The sequence below is a fragment of the Sarcophilus harrisii genome, chromosome 4 (assembly GCF_902635505.1).
Source record: "Sarcophilus harrisii chromosome 4, mSarHar1.11, whole genome shotgun sequence".
NCBI classification, from domain to species: domain Eukaryota; kingdom Metazoa; phylum Chordata; class Mammalia; order Dasyuromorphia; family Dasyuridae; genus Sarcophilus; species Sarcophilus harrisii.
The window spans coordinates 144,358,832-144,380,784 of record NC_045429.1 but is presented as its reverse complement, the minus strand read 5'-3'; the positions used below and the strand labels follow the sequence as shown (position 1 = coordinate 144,380,784).

At 35.6% G+C, this 21,953-nt stretch overlaps 1 protein-coding gene across 8 annotated transcripts in view; it reads left to right on the top strand.

Annotated features, from left to right (window-relative positions):
• Positions 1 to 21,953, top strand: part of SASH1 (SAM and SH3 domain containing 1) — a 378,674-nt gene that overhangs the window by 307,779 nt on the left and 48,942 nt on the right. Inside the window, exon 1 of one of the 8 annotated variants that reach the window (XM_031968404.1) lies at positions 14,479 to 16,412. The exons of 5 other annotated variants lie outside the window; for them this stretch is intronic. In XM_031968404.1, the coding sequence (XP_031824264.1) occupies positions 16,401 to 16,412 (12 nt within the window). In that variant the 5' untranslated portion in view covers positions 14,479 to 16,400. 2 more of the 8 variants (XM_031968406.1, XM_031968405.1) reach the window with 2 other exon arrangements.

Sequence of the window (21,953 nt, the reverse complement as noted above, 5' to 3'; positions counted from 1 at the left end):
ATAAGATGCTCTATACCTAGAATGATCTCCTTCTTTATCCAAATTTCCTAAAATCAAACTAAAATCCCTGCAACTGGAAGAAGCCTTTACCAATCCTTTTTAATCTTAGTGTCTTTCCTTTGATTATTTCCAGTTCATCCTGTTTGTAGTTGGTTTCCATGTTGTAAATAGTTGTTTCCATGTTGATTTTGCCATTAAGCTGTGAACTCCTTGTAGTCAGGTTCTATATTTTATTATTCTTTGTATCACCAGGATTTAACATAGTCCCTGGCACAGAGGTGCTTAATAAATATTTATTGAGTAGCTAATCTCAAGTCTTCTTTTCCTACATTTTTTATGCTGCCAGATTAATTGGTTTAGAGCATGTCATCCTTCTGCCCAGAAACTTTCAATGACCCACTATTGGGTAAAATTTAGACTCTTTTTTCTGCTATTTCTGTTTTTCATGATCTGGTGGGAATTTACTATTTCATTCTAATTTTCTGCAACTCTTTTACATGTTTCATGATCCTATTTGCCTATTGAACCAAATTTGTTTCTAATTATTCTCCCACATACTCAATGATTTCCCACTTATTTTTATTTATATTGTTTTCTTCACAAATAATGCCCTAACCCTCAGTTCTACAACCCATTTAAGCCCTACCCATCATTCTAGAATTTAGTTCTAGAATGACACATTCACCATCAAATTAACATTCCATATTCTCTGCAGTTGAATGTGTTGTGCATCTCCTTTACCATTATAGTCTTTTTTGGTATCTATTTTAAGGCTATTATCATGTTTCTCTTATTAGAGCTATTTATGTACTTGTCATCTTCTCTAAAGTACTATAAGTACTTTCAGTTTAGAGACAATCTTATTTATCACTGTACTGCTCACTGTCTTGACTTTCCTCTGCATTGAAAGAAAAAAGATTACTAAACTAAAATGTGTTCTAGTCCCCCTGGGGAAGATAAAGATTATTCTCTTGTTTTCCCATTAAACTTGAACAGAGGATCATGAATTCTCTCACTTGTAAACAGAAAAAGTAATAGCTGTATGTCAAACAGGCTTTTGCTCATTTTGCTACTAGGATTTTATTAAGTTATTTATTTACTTCCATTTCCTTAGTAGAAAATTTATACTTAAATCTTATAACCAGGAACATTTGCCTGACAGTGACAGATAATTAGGATTTTCACTGTTGGTTTTTAGGCTTTAAAGATGGAAGTGCAACCCCTTTATCTTGCAGATGAGAAGACTGAGGCATGAACAAGTTGTAAATTGCCCAATATCTTAAGAATAACCCCAAACTTTAATAATACTTTCACCTATGTGAAGTTATCTTTTTTATGTAACTTTTATTTAACCTTTTAAAGTTAATCATTTATTTTCTCTCCTTCTATTCCCCTCTACCTCATTTGAAAATGAAGAAAAAACAATCCTTGTAACAAATATCTAGTTAAGTAAAAAAAAAAACTTTTTTTGATTGTATTAAAAAATATATGTCTAATTCTTTATCTTGACTCCATTGCCTCTATTATCGGAAGGGGGATCACATGTTTCATCTTTGGTTCTTTCAAATTAGGGATCAATCATTGCATTGATCAGAGTTTTAAGACTTTCAAAATTGTCATTCTTCTGGTTCTGTTCATTTCATTACATCAATTCCTATGTCTTTTCAAGTTCCTTTGAAAGTTTCTCTTTTTTTTAAAATTCCATTACATCCATATACCATAATTTATTCAATCATTCCCAAATTGAAGAAGATTCCTTTTAATTCTTTGCCATTTGCAGGAAGAGTTGTGACAAATATATTTTTCCATATGGTCCCTTTTCCTTCTTTTTTTGATCCCTTTGGGATAAAGGCTAAGGGGGTTAAAGATTATTCAGGTTGGTAAATTTGGGGGCATAGCTCCAGAATGTATAGAACAGTTAACAGAAGAATAAGTGATAATAGTAATGGTAATAGAATTTCAATCATTGTGCTGTGCTTGGAATATGTAATAGTTCTTTGTGTTGTAAACATGGTTTGTGCTGTTTTGTTATAACCTAATCCAGTATTTTACTTCTGTTACATTTGGGATAGAAATAATAGCTTGTCAGAGGTTACCACACACTGCTCCAGTTTTTTCCTTTCCCAGTCTTTAGTGGATTACCTTTGCTTTTGTTGCTATAATGTTAAGGATTATTAACTTTTCTTGTGTGAAGGAGACTAAAATCTACCATTTACAGTAATTAATATGTCAGATAGTAGCCAGTAACATGTCTCAAGACTGTGAAAGTAATGAAATGAAATGTGTCCATAATTTTCAATATGCTTTTTGAGTCACTTTACCCCAATCCCCAAAATATAATATATTGTAAACCCAGAATTTAAAAAATAATAATAACATACGGTGAATATAGTAATTTAGGGCTAATAATAGTTAGGACTAATACCAGGTAGAGAAAGAAAAAGAGGGTGAAATTCTCCATAATGGTGCTTTTCATTCCAATCTCCTAGTATCCATCCAGATGACATTACTTTAAGTGAGAACCCAGCAGCTCTTAGACTTTTGTTCCCACTAAAAAAAAAGTTACAATAAAACATCACTACTCCAGGAAGGAAGGCTAATCTGATTCAGTAAAAAGTGTAAATTATTCTATTGTGACGATAGACCTTAAAAGAAAGTATGTTTAACCAAGGTTTATCAATGCTCCTTTGTAGCATTCTGAATGCAACTGTTTTAAAGAAACATATAATTTTGAGTGTATTTACAATCAACACATTAGTTGTTTGAATGCAAATACATGTGCCTTCAGTATTTTTGAATTATTTGAAAAATATCTGTGAAAATCTGTGGGAAAAATGGTATATTATTAATTAGCTCAGCAATCACTTCTCCCCTTCCCCAATCCAACACTTCTTTCTTTCTAATTTCCCCATTACTGTTATTATCTATCTTATTATGTAGATGTTTGGTTATTCTTGATTCCTCATGCACCTCTATGTAGCCAATCAGTATCAAATCTTGTATCATTTCATGTATCTGCTCCCTCTTTTCCTCTGATACTGTCACCACCATGGTGAAATGTTTCATTTCTCAGATACTACAATATTCTTCTGGTTAGTTTCCCTACCTTAAGACTCTCCATTCAGGTACCAAAATGTCCTTAAAGTGAAGATCTGACTATGTCACCCTCTAAAGCATGGCTCCTTCCCCTTATTCCCTTCCACTCCCAGGAAACTCTAGTGATCCCCTATCACCTTCAGAATCCAGTATAAAATACTTTGGCTTTCACAGTTACCCTTTGTAACTTGGTCCCTTATGCCTGTCTTCTTAAACCTTACTCCCTTCCCTGTACTCCACAATACAATAGCACCAGTCTCTGTCAGTGTCTCAAATTTCCTGGTCCATCTACAGACTTTAATTGTCTTCATTGGCCATCGCCTATCCCTGGAATGTCTCTCTTTTTTTCTCTACCTCCTAGCTTCCGTGGTCATTAGCCAGAAGTTCCAATTAATATCTGACCACCTCCTAGGAACCTTTCCCAGTCTTCCTTAATCGTAGTGCATTACATCTAAGATTACTCCTTATTTATCTCATCTATATCTTAATTATAAGCAGTTGTTTACATTTTATCTTTTGCCTTAGATTGTGAACTCCTCCTGAATAGGGACTCTTTTGCTTTTATTTATATCCTTAATGCTTATTAGCACAATGTTTGACCCATAGTAGCCTCTTTAATCAATTTAGCTTGATAGTCTGATTGGTACAAAGATCAATGTCAACTATCTTGATTTGATTTTTATAAATTCTTAATTACTTAGATCTTTATTTATTCTACAATTTTGCTGTAATCTACCAAAGGTACTAATTAGTGAATCAGGTTTTTTTTTTAAAGAGAATTATAACATTAAGACAGTACTGAGAAGAATATCTAAAGCAGACATGCTTCAGTTTTATTTCAGAGTAAATTATTTAATCAAAATTCACAGTGCACACTTACATGTGTATATGTGCTCGCATAAATGTGCTCTCATACACACACACTTTAAGTCCATGATTTTTTTTTCCAGAAAAGAAAATTGGCCTCCCTAGTCCGTTTGCTTGAACACCATTGTACATGAGACTTTCTTATACCTTTTTAACCATGACCTCAGTCTAAATGTTTTTTTTTAATTGTTGTTTGATTTTTCTTCTCCTTCTGATTCAGACTTAGCAAAAGCCTCAACCTTAAAAACAATTTTTTTCTCACAGTTGCAGGTTTTTTCTCCTTCATTACCAGTTAATTTTTAGCTAATCCCTATTGCTTTCTGTCTTGCCTGAGAAGAGACCCTTAGACACTCTACTTTTCAGAGGCCAGATCTTTTAAATTTCCTGTCTCATACTATGAAGATTCTGTGCTTTAAATAGTTGACTGTATAGAAAGGAGTTGTCAACTCATCTAAGTTCAAGGAACCAAGAAGGCCTTTGTCACCAACTCTCAATGCATATATTGATGCACATTGTGCTTAGAGATTTAATTTACATTGATTTCTTCACTGTCCCCAACCAACCCCCATGACTGACATTAGATAATTGTGTGCTGTCTAACAATAAATCTATATTCACATTTATGGTTCTCTAGAGAGTTAAGTCCTAAAGATAGTTATGAAGGCAAGTGAAAAACAGCTTTCCCTTTGCCAGGGTGTGCCCTCTGTTGGTGTTGAGTCAATCGTAACCTTCTGTTTAGAATTTTGAATTTTTCTAAATAGGCTCTTGTTGCTGCTGCTATTGTTGTTCTTCTAGTATGGGCTTATCTTGATACTTTGTTAAATTTATGAAAGATTTTTATGAATTATATTAGTTGTAAAAGGAAGGGTGGTATAGCAGAAAGGGAGCTGAAAGGAGAGGGAAGAGAAAGAGGAAGTCAGAACACCCAGATTAAATTTTTAGTTCATTACTTAATAACCCATTCTTAACTACCTTAACTAATCTTAGGTAAATCATATAGCCACCTGAACTTTTTTTTCTCACTGGAAGAATTAGGAAACATTTCAAACAGAAGATATTTTATTAATAGTTTTTAGGAAAAACAGAGGATCCTAAAAGATGGGAGCATATCCCAGGCTTTGAGGCCAGTCAGTCACAAGGCTTTGAGATGAGTCCCATGTGAAGAAGAGCAGGAAAGCCAGAAAAATAATGTATAAGAAGATTGGAAAGGTAGATTGGAGCTGGGTTATAAATGAGGCTAAAATCTGAACAGAGGAGCTTTATATATATATATCTCTAAGTCTTATAGAGTTTATTGAGTAGGGAAAGTGACTTAAAGTCACTTTGACTGGCTGGAAGTAGGATTAGAGAGGGGAGAGATTTGAGACAGAGATATCAGTTAAGGAGTTAATGCAGTCTTCAAGTCTAGTGGTGCTGAGGGGGTGAACTAATATAATGGCTGTGTGAATGAAGACGAGATATTGTGATAAGGTTTGGCAAGTGATTGATTATGGGGATGTCATATACTTAAAAAAAAAATCACTTGTAAGACCCTCTCTCTATTTACATATATGTCTTAGCAGTTTACCTTTATACCATTTTTGAGGTACTTGGGGGAGGGACATAATTTCCAAACATTATCTATCAGGTATGGGAGGCTACAGTTCTTCTACATCATAATGATGTTTAAGCTTCTTATCAAACAAGACCTTTCCAACTTCTATTTAATAGATTTTACAACTTTGTACCTCTAAGTAACACTATCAAAGTATTTGGAGATTTGGTAAATATTTAAACCAAAAGTTGTCATATTCCTTTCTTAGCCTCAACAGTCATTAAAAATCTTATAAGTGCCTACTGTGTGCTGGATACTATGTTAAGCACTGGGGACACCAAAAAAGGAAAAGGCACTCACCATCCTCAAGGAGCTCACTACTCAGTGGGGGAAGATAACAAACAAAGAAGTGTGTACAAAGAGGCTGTATACAGAAAATATCAATCATTAGACAGTATTCTCTTAAGTCTGAAGGCCCATTCATACACCTAAGTGATGTGTATTAAAACCATATCAGATGATAAAGATTTATATTTTTTTAAATAAACTTTTGGATGGCTGTTGCTATTATTTTCACTGGCTTTTTTCTAAAGGTCATTTAATAATTCTGCCTCAAAATGAAGCAAGTACAGAGCAAGAATCACTTGAACATTTAGTAATTTTTCAATTGTCCTTGTGGTGAATGACTTTATTTCTGTAATGAAAAAGTGACTGATGGTCATTTAATCATTTTATTAAGCTGTTGATAGTACAGACTGTTGATAACTCACTGAAGCCTACTTCAACAGAATGAACTATGATTCACTCAGGGAACAAAGCTGCCATGTGCTCCTGCTAGTCAGAAGACCATTAATCCATTCACTATTAAAAATATATATATTTTTAATTCAAAAAGATAGACTAGCAGATAATTGGTTCAGATTCTCTTAAATATATTTTAAAATAAATTTCTCTCTTGAAATTTCCTTATCTTTCAGGCTTTAGATTTATCTTGTTGTATGCCCTCAAATTTAGACCCCATTAGAAATGTACATAGTTTAAAATATAATGTAAAAGAAGAGTTATTGAATATCAATTATTATTTAGCATGCCCATATAGATAAGCCAACAACGAAGGAGAATCACTCATTTTTATGATTGTTATGCTAACAAATTCAAAAGAAATGCTTCTCAACTTTTCTCAACATCAAGTTCATTCTTGGGCTAGAATCATACATCACAATTGTGATAAAAGCAGTTTATATTTATGTAGTGGACTTGGAGGGTTAGGTGGTACAGAAAGGAGTGTTAGACCTGGTGTCAGGAAAACTTACCTTCCTGATTTCAAATCTGGCCTCAGACACGTCTTAGCTGTATGACCCTAGACAAGTCACTTAACCCTGTTTGACTCAGTTTCTTGATCTGTAAAATGAGTTGGAAAAGGTAATGGGCAGACGTGATTGGAATACTGATCAACAACCAAAGTGTACTTAAAATGTAGGATGCCTAAATTCAAATCTTGCTTTAGACAGCATTTTCCTACTTGAAGCGCTAGATTAAATATTAGGTCTGGAATATAATTTGATTCTCATCAAAGCCCTGGTGATTTCAATAGTACAAGTTTTATTCCCATTTTATAAATAGAGGACCCCCCTCCCCCCGCAAAAAAAAAAAAAAAAAAAAAAAAAACTAGGTCAAAAGAGGTTAATCATATACAAGTTAGTACAGTATAGGTCAGTAGATAGCTGGGCTGAGAATGATACCCAGCTTTTCTGATTCCAAAGTCAGTAGTCTCTCCTTGTACCATGCTGCACAGCTGAGAATAATTTCCACTTTGTTTCTGTTGCCTTTATGCTCTTTTTGTTATTGTGTTTCTTAATAGGAGCAAACTCTCAAAGAAAATGAAATTTTAGTCTAACAATAACGACATTATTGTAGAAATGATCCTCCTTTCTGTTTGGATTTCTTTTTTTCTGGAGGACGTGTTAAACTTTTCATAATCCTGCACATGTGGCTTCTGATTTCTTCTGTAAGGGCAAAGTGCTCATTGCATCATCACATATTTTCTTCTGATTTGTAGCCAAGACGTTGTTCTCTCTGTGGTAGGACTCATAAATTCAGGAGGGTAAGATCTACCTTTGTGCCCCTTACTCATAGGGCATTCAGTTAGGGGACTTTCTCAATCACTGTGCTATTTTAGCCAAGATAAAAGGAGATGAAAAATGCACAGTAACAATTTGCCCAAGTACAATTATGCTCTGTAGCCTTGGAATAGTTCTAGCAGCAGTTAAATGTACTTTCTTTTGAAAAAAAAATCTTTCTTGATTCAAGCCTTTTAATAATATATATTTGAAACCTCCATGTTTTTGAGTGATTATGGGTAATTTGTTTGAATATATATATATATATATATATATATAGTTTGACTGGGGATAGGGAGGAAATAAATTGTTCTAATTTTAAATAATGTAATGATTTTGAAACTTAAAAAGACACTGATTTGTCCGTGAATATTACAGAAGTCTTTATTTAATAACATTAAAAGCCAAAAATCTCTCAGTAATTTGTGGTTAAAATGAAGAGGCAAAAATCACAGCACTGTAGGGGAAGAAAAAGGTATGGACAGGATGAACAATTAAAAATACAATTTTTGCCTTTTTAATGATCCAGCTTAAGTAAAAAATAGAGCATATGAAGGTTTCCAGGCTGTTTTGTAAATAAAAGAGAGTAATAATCAATATCCTTCTCTAAATACTTCAGTCTCCTTTCTATTATGTATATTGCAATTGCTTCCCTCCATCCACCAAATGGACACAAAAATCTTAAGTATAGCTATATTGACATTTTTATTTTGTATCATGACTTGAGGACTATTTGGATTCCTCAAGGCAATGTTCTTTACAGATAGTTGATAGATAAATGGCCAGAAAGAACATATATTAAGATTTTATATATGTATGGGGTATTCAGGGAAGACTTGTGGGCTGCTCATCCACCATTGCTGTCCACTTGTCACTCAAATCTCACCTTTTAATAAAAGAAACTGTAGCATGTGCATTACCATACCCTGGTAAGACCATCTTGACAGCAGACTAAACCAGGTTGAGGATGACTGACAGGCTTCAAATCCATTGGTGGATTTAGGGTAATGTCTACCTTAAGCATGTGAAGACTTACCCTGTTGGAATTGACAGATGATAGAGTTTTTTCTAATGGCCAAAAAGATGATTGAAACAGGCCCTGTGGAGTGCTTAGAGCTTGGTCAAGCACTGAAGAAGCCAAGATCATCCACTGTATCCCTTGCCAATCCTGATCTTGCCACTGAACTTTTATGACTCTGAATAAAAGTATGGTTAACAGTTTTGTGGAACTCTGCCTCACTTAAATCCAATTTATGCCCAGGTCAAGAAATCACAGAGTGATGTCATTGAAACTGTTTAAAACAAAGGATGGAACAATTCCATGAGTTGGGAATAAAGTGTATTAGATTTCTCAGGATTTGGTACCCAAGAAACCTAGCAACTAATAAGACAAGTTCTATCTCTGTACTCACCATGTGGTCTTATATGAAATTCATACGAAATACTACTTTTTATAAGGGAGACAGTCAGTGTACATTACTGTCTAGCCATATCATGACTCGTGCTAGAAGTATACTTTTGGCCTTGAAGAACATTTTAAACATGTTTAGCTATCACTGGAACAGTTTAACTGTTACCTGGTCTTGACTTGTCTTGTCCCATATCTGTGTATTTGCGGGGTCACTCTGCACATATATTGTAATCTGTTGCTTCCTTGACTCTATTCATTAAGTTCCTTTTCTTTTTTTTTAAAGGTTGAACTCAGTCACCACCTCTCTGAATCCTCCCTGCCCTTCTCAAGTTGAAGGTGTTCTCTCCCTTCTCAAATTTTCCTTAGAACACTTTATTTATATTTCTCTCTTGTCGTACTCTTTATTTTGTATCAGACTTACTTGGGCACTTATCATACTTCCACCCCACTAGAATATAAGTTTCTTAAGGACTGGATCAGAAGGCACTTCATTTTTGAATTGTATATCAAGAATAAGGTTCTGTCATCCCTCCCCCCCCCCCCCCATACACCTTTTTATTTCCTAGACTATGATTATTGGAAAGATTGCTGAATCAAAGATTAAGAAACGGATATTCTAGGTCCAATTATGCCAATGTATGACTTGCGCTATAACTGGTCATGTAACTCCTGAATCTCAGTTTTCTCAGTTGTAAAATGAGATCATTAGACTAGATGATTTTTGAAGACTGTTCCAGTTTGATTACAATTTTTTCTTGATGATCTTTTGGAGCTTTAAAGAGGATTCTGATTCTAAATAAGAAATGATGTGTTCTTCTTAAGAACTAAGTTTTAAATATCCATTAAACTCTCTTAATCCTAATCCTAGAAGCATTTGAGGGAATTCTATTAAAGGCAAGGAAAGAATCCTAGACTAAAATGAAATTGTCATTCAGCTTTCTTTACTATCTCCCTGACAAATGACTACTACTGTTTTGAAGGTACAGGAAATTGCTTTTTAGCAGTAAGCTTTATGAATGCAACTTGCCTGTGGCTGCCATTTAGCGCTGCTCAGTTTCCATTTTTCCACATCCACTTTTGGCTAGACAAGGATACTTAGCAATAGTGTCTGGGTAGCCCATCCTATGTACTCAATGAATCAGCCAGTCAGGGAGGCCTTAAAAGTTATGTGGCTTCCCTACCACCACCCAGTCCCCTTTGAGACTTACTGCGTCTGGGACAAAATCTTCACCATCCCCAGAAATGAAGAGCCTCAAACATTTCACTGTAATTGTCCTACTTGGCAGCCACAGTCTGAATCATCCTTTTTTCCATGCAATGCTATTTGTCACTTTCTCCTCTTGGCAATAATAATAATGATGCTGTAACATTAATATAGCACTTTAAGATTTGCCCTTTTCTCATAACTTTGTGAGTGTGATATTTTTATTATTAACATTTTATAGATGAGAAAACTGAGATTCAGAGTAGTAGATTAATTTATTTGTGATTGCACAGTCATTAAGAATCTTAGGAAGAAGTTTTTATCATTTTATCAATTGTTTCATTGTAGGTAGGTGGAATTTGTGTGTGTGTGTGTGTGTGTGTGTGTGTGTGTGTGTGTGTGTGAGAGAGAGAGAGAGAGAGAGAGAGAGAGAGAGAGAGAGAGAGGGAGAGAAGGAGAGAAAAGAAAGAAGGGAGGGGAAGAAAGAATGAGAATTTCAGCTTTTTAGGACTTTTTTTTTTTTCAACATCTCTTTTAACTGAGAGTTGGGGCAATGCTCAGTTTCCCACTGTGTTTTTCTGTTGCTTTAAGACACTAACATAATCCCTCCAAAACCATATAAGGCTAACTCATATGGGAGAGATTTCTCAAGATTTCCATAGTGCCGGAAGATTTTGATTCCTTTCTCTTTTATCCTTCTCCCTGTGCCATAGAAGGTGAAGCCATAATTATGCCTTGATTATTTAGCCCTTAGACTTGGGATGCTCCTTCTCCCTGCCTCTGCTACTTAGACTTCTTAATTTCCTCCAAAGCTCAACCAGAACTCCATCTCTTATACGGGGCCTCTTCTGATCCTCAGCTACTAGTAGACCTATCCCCCAAATTGCCTTGCATTTGTTTTACATATGTATATTCTACGTGTATTTTTCATGTTGATTCCTTTTTGAGAATATAAGTTCCTTAAAGGCAGGCATTGCTTAATTTTTGCCTTTTATATCCTCAGTATATAGCATAGTGACTGGTACAGAATAGGTGCTTAATTAATAAATGCATTTTCTTGATCGTGGGTCCTATTGGCAAATGATAGGAAGTCCAGGCACACACTCAAGCTAATCAGGAGAGAGTTGTGAACTGGAGGAATTCTGATAACATCAAAGTTATATAGGATCTGGTTTTCACTACATGACTTTTAAAAGTATGGGAATTGAGGAGTACTTTTCAGGGCCTCATTTAAAATAATTGGCTTTCTAAGACTTTACATGACACCTGAGGGAGCTCTTGAGATAAACATTTTTATTCTTCATTTCTATCCCTTATGAGAATAGAGGAATACTCTTACTGGGAGTGATAAAACATTGACAGTTATGATTTCAAGTGGGCAGTAGCATTCTTGCCATATGTAACCTGGTGTGAATCCATTTATTCTTTTGGTTTTATGGTTAATGTTCTAAATGTGCTATAAGTATATTTGAGGATGGCAAGCCCTTTCCCAAAGGAGATTATAGTTATTTCCTTTGTCTTCTTTTAAATTTTGCTGTTAACTAGTTAAACTTTGAAACTGCCTAAGAGATTGTTTCAGAGTTAACACTGCACCCCTGGGAGAAGAATGGAATCTCATCTTTTTTCCATACAGCTTACAAAAAAATTTCCCTCTAATTTCAGAGGGCAATGATGTCACCAGCTAATGAGCAAAATATTTCTTACTAAATCGACTTGAATCCTTTCCTGACTTCTTTGTGAAAAAACACAATGTGTTTCAGATTTTGTATAGTAACTTCTGGCAACTCATAAACACGTTTTTCCAGCAATACTAATTTACTTAAATGGTGGAGCTAATTTTTTTTTTTTTTTTTTAATAAACATCAAGCTTCATACATTCATTCTATTACTGTTCCCAGAAAGCTCCTGCCATGGTAGTATGCTATACTACTGATAAATCAGTTTGGGAAAACCATAACATTCCCATGTTTTTGAGACCTGGTTACTCAGTGAGGCAGAAACCAACAAATTGCCCCCAAGGTAGGGAGTGACCTTGGATGGGAGATCACTTCTTTTGGACCATTGGAGATTAGGCATGTTGGAGAGATTATGAAATCAATCTTGGAGCAGAAACGGAAGGCCACAAGTTTGATGATTAATGTCACATGCTATTTACCAAGGACAATAAGCATCAGCAGCCATCAACTTCATTGTATCTTTGGTTAGGTTTGTATTTTGCTTTTGATCAGTGGGAGAAAATGCTCAAGATATAAGGAATTCTGGGTCACTCGTATATCGGTGCCACATATCTTCCCATTTCCTATTGTCATTGTTGTTTATTTTTGCTAAGGGATGCTGTTCTAAATTCCCCTTCCCTAGTTGAATTAAGGACACAAATGGGAATTTGTCTAAAAGTTAACTTGCTTAACCTAGATAGAAACAACATGAAACTGTTAAGTGTTATTTTTTAAAATGTGTTATTAATGCATTTTAAAAAACATCCTAATTACTTCTGACTTTTCCTAGCCTTGCTTAATACCTTCTCTTATTACAACAACAAAAGCCATAATAATCTTGACTAATAGTATACTACCACTCTGCTGAAAGGAAACATTTCTTAACATTAGTCATCTGGAACCAATATTGATCATTGTAGTTAATCTGGATTCTCTTGGTTTTTAGTGTTGTTTTCATTTGCATAAGCATGGCCGGTGGTACTGTATTATATAGTGTTTATCTGGGAGTCAGGATGACTTGAGTTCAAGTCCCATCTCTCACATATAATAGAAGCAAATCACTTAATCTATATCCCAGGCAATATTTCAAGACTAGAAAGGTATAGGGCAATTATTATTTTGCATTGAGTTTCTTTGCTAGATGTTCCTAAGACCAGTAAAAGTACAAATTTAGATTATTTAAAAATATATATATATATTATTCATGTGATTCAACTTTTTTGTATCATTTCATACAACTTCTATGCTTCTCAATGTGTCATATTTAACACTTTTTTAAATGCAATATTCTATTACATTCAGTATGGCACAATTTGAGTATCTAGTCAGTGAATATCTACTTTATTTCTTGTTTTTTTTTTTTGTTGTTGTTACAAAAAACATTACTGCATATTTTAGGATGGGCTTTTGTTTTGTTTCCTTATAGTAAGGTCCTGAGTAGGTCAGAATTTAATAGTTTAGTAATATTTCTTGCATAATTCCAAATTCATTTTCAAAATTATTAACCATTTCACAGTTTAGTCAGTAATGGATAAGTATTCCTATCTTTCCATGGCCTCTGCAAAACTTAATAATTTTGTTTTTTATCAGCTTTGATAATTGAAGTATGGTTAAGTATTTGAATATTGTTTCAAGTTCGGTTGTTTTGATGTGTATTTCTCTTATTAATGAATAATCTGGAACTGTTCCCCCCCATTATGTTTATTAATAGATTTAGAGCTAAAAGGGACTATTTAAGGTCAACTATTCCAACCCTCTCATTTTACAGTTGAGGAAATTGAGGCATAAGGAAGTTAATTGACTTGCCCCATCAGGATTGTGTGGGTAGCAAATAAATGGCAGAGCTCACCTTTTGAATCTCATGGCTTCTGATTTGGAATTTAGTTTGTTTCTACTGTATTACACCTGTCTTATTTTGGAAGTCTTGGTTCATATCCCTTGAATCATTTTAAAACTCTAAGCTATTCAAAAGTTTCTCAGGACAATAACCTAAAAGATGGGCTTCTTGATAGAAGTGAGTGAGCCTTTGCTATCATTTTGTCACTAAGGTGTGGAAAGTTAAAGTTTTCTGTCTTTTGAAAGTTATGGATCAGAAGTGGAACATAGGATAGTTTGTCAGACTTGTTGTTGGGAAAACCTGGTTTAGAGTCCTGTATCAACCACTAATTTCTTCTGGGTTCAGGGGAAAGGGAGTGGAGAAGTCAGATCAGTTCTGGGCTTATCACAGTCTCTCCAATCCTCAGGTTTCTTATATGCTTTGAAATATGTATTTATTGCTTCTATATTTATAGAATCAGTGAAATACCATTTTATTCCCAAAGATGCAGTATAAACAACCGTGCAGTATGTAATAACAAATAAAACCAGATATTCCAACGCTTGGAAGTCAGATTTCTTGAATATACTATGCTCACTGAAAGCTGGTGTTCTGTGTCTGACTGTAGTACTTTATACTTAACTGTATTCCAAATTTATATATTTGGGGGCTCTTAATTTGAGGGTTTTAAAAAAATATATTTTTTTTAATTTTGATTATGACATTTCAATATGTTAGTTTCCAATGTGATACTACATTTTTATTTTATTTTGATTAATTAACATTGACTGAATTTCCTTATGTGCTTTAGGCTTGAAGTGTAGCAGCTACTCTTGGGCCAGATCCCAACCCACACTTGTACACTATTACCGATTTTTCTGACCTGAGCATTTTCTTCTTAACTAAGGGAGCCTAGTGACCTTCTGTTGCTAAGGACTTATCATATTAGTAATAGACTCAGTGTAGAAAACTAAGTAGCTTAATTTGCAGTTCAGAATACTCAAACTAAAGATATACAAAAGTTCTATTGAGGTGTACCCCATGCACCTATATATTTTATTATTAAATGCATTTAAAGACATTATTCTGAGAAGAGGCTAATAAGTTTTATCAACTATCAAAGGGGTCCATGACACATAAAAAATAATGAAGAACCCCTATTTGCAACTTGTTTGAAAATTGATTGCTCAAATCTTTTGGCCATTTACTTAGCATACAAGTTTTTAACAGTCTAAAACCAATACATTAATGGACTTTAATACAATTCCTGGCACATAGTAAACAATAAACTATCTAGCTAGCTAATCCTTTCTATCAATCTAATTATGGGATTAGATTTTCTGTCTATATGATAGAGTGGGTACAAATGATTAAGCTTATCCAGAATTGCCTAAAAACTTGTGAAACATTCCTTGAGATTCTGCCAGTAAGAACAATGCAAAGTAAGTTTTTTGTTATATGGAAGTTTTCAGAGAGTAACTCAAGTGAAGGACTCAGGATTATGAGAGAGAAGCTTTGTAGTAGGATAAAATACCTGCCTAACTGAAAGAATCTAGGTCCAAATAGTACTTTAAACTGTTTTAATGCTTTCAGTGTAATTAAAATCTGGAAAATTTTATGTGGGTTTTATTGGTGAAAGTTCAGTTCTGTCTTGTTTATACCATTTTCTGTTAAAATAACAGCATGTGCCTGGATCTCCCTGGGGACCTTTGAGAAAATGAACTGACCATCTTGTGACACGGACTTCATGTGCATGGTTCATCATGGGAGAAAAGCTCATCTGGGCAAAACTTATGATCAGAACAATTAGAGAGTGTCCGTGGCACCAAAGGAGGTTAAACCATCTTAAGTTATTTTTTATAGTAGTTAAAACAGAAAGTGTGGGTGAGTGCCCAGAGGTGTAGGAAAAGGTATGAAAAAAGCAACAGCTTCCTAGGGAAACCAAAATCATAAGTTTTAATTTTGGCGCTCTCAAAAATAACTTAGAAAGCCTCTATTTTCAGTAATGGTGACTCCCTTGTAGGGGGTTCTTTGGAGGAAGAGTGCTTGAAAAGGGGTCTGTTTTTAAAGCTGGGCTGTATTTCCTCTATACACTGGCCTCACAATGTTTTATTTTATTTTATTTTTTTTGAGCCAGTCCTAATCCTGGATCTGCACACATTCTCTATTTCTTCTTCTTTTCTTTTACTGAAATTCCATAGACAGTAATTAAGGAACTGGAGGCCAGCAAGAGGTCATTGAGCCTTCGTCAGTGAAAACAGGGATTGTTTGCCATCTACAACACTCCCATTTTTCCTTGTGGTGAATAGAAGATTTGCTTAGAGCTGATGACTTATGCCTTTCTTACAAGTTATGCAGTTAGCAAGTAACTGGGGAATCAGTCAGGGAACAGAAAGAAGCTAATTGAACCCAGGATCTTTTTCCCCCCTATTTTTTTTTTTTTTTTCTTCATCACAAATTGTGACACTGGAGTCTATTTGATAATGAAATTTGTGAGAGAGTCAGGTTCACCAAGTGCCCAATCTTCTGTTTGAGACTGTGGACCTGACAGAACAGAAATTAAGAAAACCTTGGACTTGGGGAGGGGTGGGGGGTGGGATCTGGGAGACTTCCAGATTTGTGCCTCAGGCCTACTAAATGCCTAAGTCGGTAAGTAGTTAATTATGTAGCATATAATGAAAAGATACGCTTCTTATCTTTGTGAGAGAAAAAGTTTCCCCGATTGCTTTTCCTGATGCCACTTTTTCCCCCCCCTTTGTCTATCTTCCTCCCATTTCTTTTGTCAGTTCTCAGGAAATTTCTACTTATCTCCAGTTTCCTCCATCCTCACCTTCTTTTCCTAGCAGATTTATGTGTAATTGATTTGGAGTGGAATTTTTGTTGTTATTGGTTAGCTTACTGTGAGGATTACTTTAAGAGAGAGAATATATGTAAAAGCTTTAACAAACTGGGAAAGACTTTATTAATCTTGGAGTCAGTGAAAGATTAGGATTTGGGCATAGCTTTTGATTAAAATTGTGAATCAGTTTTGTTTCTTAGAACTTCCTTTTGTCTTTTTATCCCTAGTCTAACAAAGTTTCTGACACATGTCTCCTATGTCTCCTTAATAAATGCTAGTTGATGGATTGCTTATATTAAAATTTATCCAAGTCTTTGAAGTGTATATCTGATTTGCAGTATTTCATGTGTTGTTGTTGTTAAATTGCTGTTGAAAGTAAATGTCTGTTTAAAAGTCACTTCCAGTATGTTTGGTTCAGAAGTCCTTAATTTCTTAATTAAAAATTTTTAATCTATCTTTTTATCTATCTGTCTCTCTGTCTGGTGCTATGGATCCTATTGGCAATTTAATCAAGTCCCTGGGTCTCTTTTAAAAAATTGTTTTAAGGGCATAAAATAGCATATAAAAATATAGAGAATATTAAATTGAAAGAATCAATTATCTTGTTAACAAAATATTTTTACAAGCAAGTTCACAGAACCTAAGATAACCTTGATTTTCAGTATTTTGTAGGTGTCTTTTTTTCTTCCTAGATCTAGATATTAAATTAATTTGACCCATACATGGTGAATGACACTTCTTTTCCCTGGAGGAAAGATAGCAAGCTTAGAAGTTACATTTCAGCCAAGGATACCCCCATCTGTCATGGTGGTTCTCCGGAGGAGCAAGCGCTGCTACTTTCAGGGTCATTTCCACATCTGTTATAGAGCATTCTCTATACACACGAGTGGAACTGCTGTGCCCAGAGTTTTGGAGAAGGCATTTTCTGTGGCATAGTGGTTGCAAGAATCATTTCACATCACTTGGAGTGGAGACACTATTACCAACCCAAAAGCAACGGACCAGGGTTGAGCAGTTAGCAGGATGGGACCACTTTTCGTTTACTCTGTCCTCCCAACCTCAGCCTTTACAGATGCTGTTAATTTGGTTCCTGTTTCCCTATAGTCCTTTATGTGGTTGTGTAATAAAAAGTTCTCCAAGCTGGCTCAATGTCTTTGCTATTAGAACATTGCAGATGTGTCAAGGATGCACTTGTTCCAAATGAAGCTGAGAAAGAAGGAGGCCCCGCCCTCCCCTGCCTGCCAAATCGGCCCCTTAGGTTCCTCATTCAACGCTCTGGCCCCTTGAATGGCGTGCTATCTCTTTAAAGCAACTAGTTTTGTGTATTGGCTTGGTCAATTTGTTATGGTTTAAAACTGTGGAGCCAGCTGTCTGCAATCTGATGTAATGTTGCTATGGAAACTAGAAATGAAACACTTAAGCATTCACCACAGAATTACTACATATAGCATTAGCCAAAATAATTAAAAGTTGAGCCATATGGGCTTTCTGGTGGAAAAATCTGCAGCAGCAAAGCTGGAAAGAAGTTATGTTTCTATTTACAGTGCTGTAAATCCATTTTTTCTCATCACTTAGCATAGGCAAGTTGTCTTTGAGGAGACAAGAAGTAGAGGATAATGCTAAACTTTTATGGTTAAGGAATAATAGAACAGTGGCAAAACTAATGTTTATTTGGGGGGCTAAATTTCATTTCTATTTCTTTTTGTCAAGTTATTACAGAATATGTCTTGACCTCTAATAGTTACAGTATTGAAAATTTTTATGTACATATGTCTGTCGACATAGGTATGTATTATGTATGTGTAATATGCATGTGTACATATTTGCGTAGAGCTATTTCAGCATTCTTTTCCAACTCTTATGAAAGTTTTCTGACAACAGGAAGCCATTCATTACTCGTTGCAGATTTTCTTTTATTCCCTAAGAAGTTACTTTGCACAGGAAGTTTTCAATGTATCTTTTCTGTATGTACAATTTTCCCCCTGTTCATAATCATACATTTCCAAACTTAGGGGAAATAATGGGATATAGACACTATTTTGAAAATAGCTGAAAGTTCTGCCGTATTTCTATTTTGATGCAATAGGGACAGGTAGGTGGCATAGTGGATAGAGCATTGGGCCGGGAGTCAGGAAGACTTACTTTCTCCTGAGTTCAAATGTGACTTCAGACACTAACTGTATGACCCTGAACGAATGATTTAACCCTGTTTGCCTTGTAAAGTGAATTGGAGAAAGAAATGGCAGATCATTCCACTGTCTTTGCCAAGAAAACCCTAAATAGTGTCACAAAGACTGAACACAACTGAAAAATGGTTTTAAGAATTTTACTTATCACCTCAGTGGAAAAAAATCACCTCTAGTTATAACTTGGACAGACATCTGGTCTCATCTATTTTTGTGTGCAAGACTTCACTGCTAGATGAAGTACTTTTGTAAAACTAGGTATTTAATAAATGCTTATAGAATTATCTTAATATTGAAACTGCTGGAAAGATCATTTTTTTTCTTTCCTTTGTTCTGTTTTGTTTTGTGCGCTTTCCCCCTCCCTTTCCCCCTTCTTCCTGTCTTTCTGCAAAGGCAACTTCTAAAATTGTTTTTTTTTTTTTTATCAAGCATTCATTCTCTGGGACCATTTTTTTTTTCCACTGAGGAGGAAGTGAGAAGTCATCACCTTCCCAGTAAAGAGCATCCCTCAGATTTATTTTGGAGCCAGAGTGACTTGTAAGCTGTCAAGGGAGAGACCTTTCCATAAATAAGCTTTTCCCCCCAAACTCCTTCAATACCTTTGCTTTCATTTAGCATTTTTAATCTCTTGGATAGCAAGATAACTGCTCCATAATGAGCATTTCCAGCTGGATCTATCTTGTCTAGTTTCCAACAGAAAGTTCTTGACTGCCTTGAGTTGAGCCTTAGTATGCCATACACCTCCAGGACCTTCTTTCTCTAAGAAAATAAAAATAGCATTGGTTCAAAGTCCTAAGGAGCTCAAATTTCTCAAAAATAGATGGAGCATGTGAAAGCAATTAACAAGTACCTGGAATATATTATTTTCCAACAGAATGAAGCTGGGCGTAGGAAACTAGGCCCTCAGAACAGCCATTGCCATTCAATCTGTTGTCATGGTTTAACTATATTTGATTTCTCCTCTGGAGGCTTTACAGTAATGTCATGCCATTCTAGCAAAAGCTTTGTGTTGAGAACAAAAATTGTTTCTGTTACTTTCTACATCTTATTGCTTTTTGCCTTTGTTGCTTCACCTTCCAAAAACCTAGATCATAGGTACTCACATTGGTAAGCGTTTTGAATTATCAGTGACTTTGACTTGATTTGAAACAAACTATTGCCAACCCACTTTGAGTAGAAGTGACAAAACTAATTCATATTGTGTGTGTGTGTGTGTGTGTGTGTGTGTGTGTGTGCCTAGAATTTGGGGATTCTAATTCTGAATCTTCCTACATTAGAAGAAGTTTTCTTCTGCATTAAGAAAAAAAAGAGTGCATGGATAATTCATATGTTGTTGTTTAGTCATTTTTCAAATTGTGTACAACTCTTCATGAGCCCATTTGAGGTTTTCTTGGCAAAGATACCGCAGTGGGTTGCCATTTCCTTCTGCATCTTATTTTATAGATGAGGAAACTGAGACAATAGAGTTAAGTGACTTGGCCGGGGTCACGCACACAGATAAGCCAGATTGAAACTAATAAATCTTCCTGACTCTAGGTCTGACACTCTATCCACTGGTCCACTTACTTCCCTCATTTGCTTTAAAATGGGTATTTGCCAGAAGAACTTATCATCTAAGATATAAGCAGCTGAAGATTTTTAAGGAGATTATAGGCTCATAATCTAGTTAACCATTTTGTGGACATTTCACTTCCCATCAGCAAATTCAGCCAATATGAAGTAAGGAAAAAAAAAAAAAAAAAACTAAACTAATCAGTGTTGCTGCTTGTCAGAAATTTTATAGAAGCTGAACCTATTGGCTACAATAAAGGTATTATAATTCAATCTCAGTCATTGGAAATAATCCAAAATTCGCCCATTTCACTGATATAAAAACCGAGGTCAAAATAACCACCAAACACCCAGATCCACTCCCAGACTAGTGGTTTTTTTCATATTTGGAATGCTCTCAGAAAATATAATGACTGATTAATTGTCCTGAAAGCAGGAATAAATTCCTGGTCGTTCAGGATGACAGTGAGATTCACTACCCTTTCTTTACAGATGTTTTATTCTTCTTCTTCCTGACCATTCTTTGCCAATTGCTTCTTGTTTTTGTTGTTGTTAATTGTGATTAATAATTGATAAGGCTGTGGTGTAGTTTTGCATATACCTACTTAGACTGTACTTTTAAAAGTCTTTTTGTTGTACTTAAGTGGAAAAGCAAGAGTTGAAAGAGTTACTTGCAAGGAAGTGGACTCAAGATGCCAGCGTGGAGAGGATGTGCAGGATTAGGTGGGCTGGAGCCCAGGCAAAGCCCGTGAGGTGGCCTGTGTTTGCGTGCCTTGATCCAGCTGTGCTCTGCCTTTGCTCCCTTGGAATGCACTCATGCACCGGAGCCAGTGCTCTGCTGTCATTTGAAGGGAAACTCCTTTCTTTTTTCTTAAGCTTTCTGAGCAGATAGAACAGAGGAAATAACATATTGAATGTGGGAGCTGGCTCGAAAATGAAGCCCTCAGCCCGTTCACAAGGAAAGGATTGTTTTAGCTTGTGTCACTGCTGCTGGAGAGTGGATTTTTTTTGTCTCTGTAATGTTTGATACTTGAGGGAAAACAGCTGGGACTGAGCATACTTGATCCGATGCGAAACGAAATGGGATGCTGGGGAATATGGACTGTACTGTATAGCTGGAAAAGGTCAGAATTTTCCCTTGGTCATTGTCGGAGGAATGCTGGGTCTGTCCTCATGCTAGCCTTCAGAAAGGGGCTGGAGAGGGACAAGGGCTGGCTGCAATGTGGCAGGGTGTTGTTCCTCACAGATGGGATGCAAGGGCTTTCGCATCTTTTCCTCCTTCCTGCCCGGCTGGTTTTGATTTTCTGGGAGGACTGGAAAAAGTCAACAGATTTTCTGTTGGGAAGAAGTAGTTGGTGACCACGTTCAGCAGCTAGTTCTGACGGGCTAGACAGATGAGTGCCTGACCCAAACCACAGCAGCATAACTGGAATTACAAGAAGAGCCTTGCAGAGGAGAGTCCTGCCTGAGTAACACTAAAAGCGGACATGAAAGTAGTTGAGATCAAATACACGAAACTCAATCCAAGGTCAAGAATATGTATTTGGGGGCATAGGACCTGATTTTACACTGAACTAGTTGTTAAAATGGTAGGTGCTTTGTTGAAGCCAATCA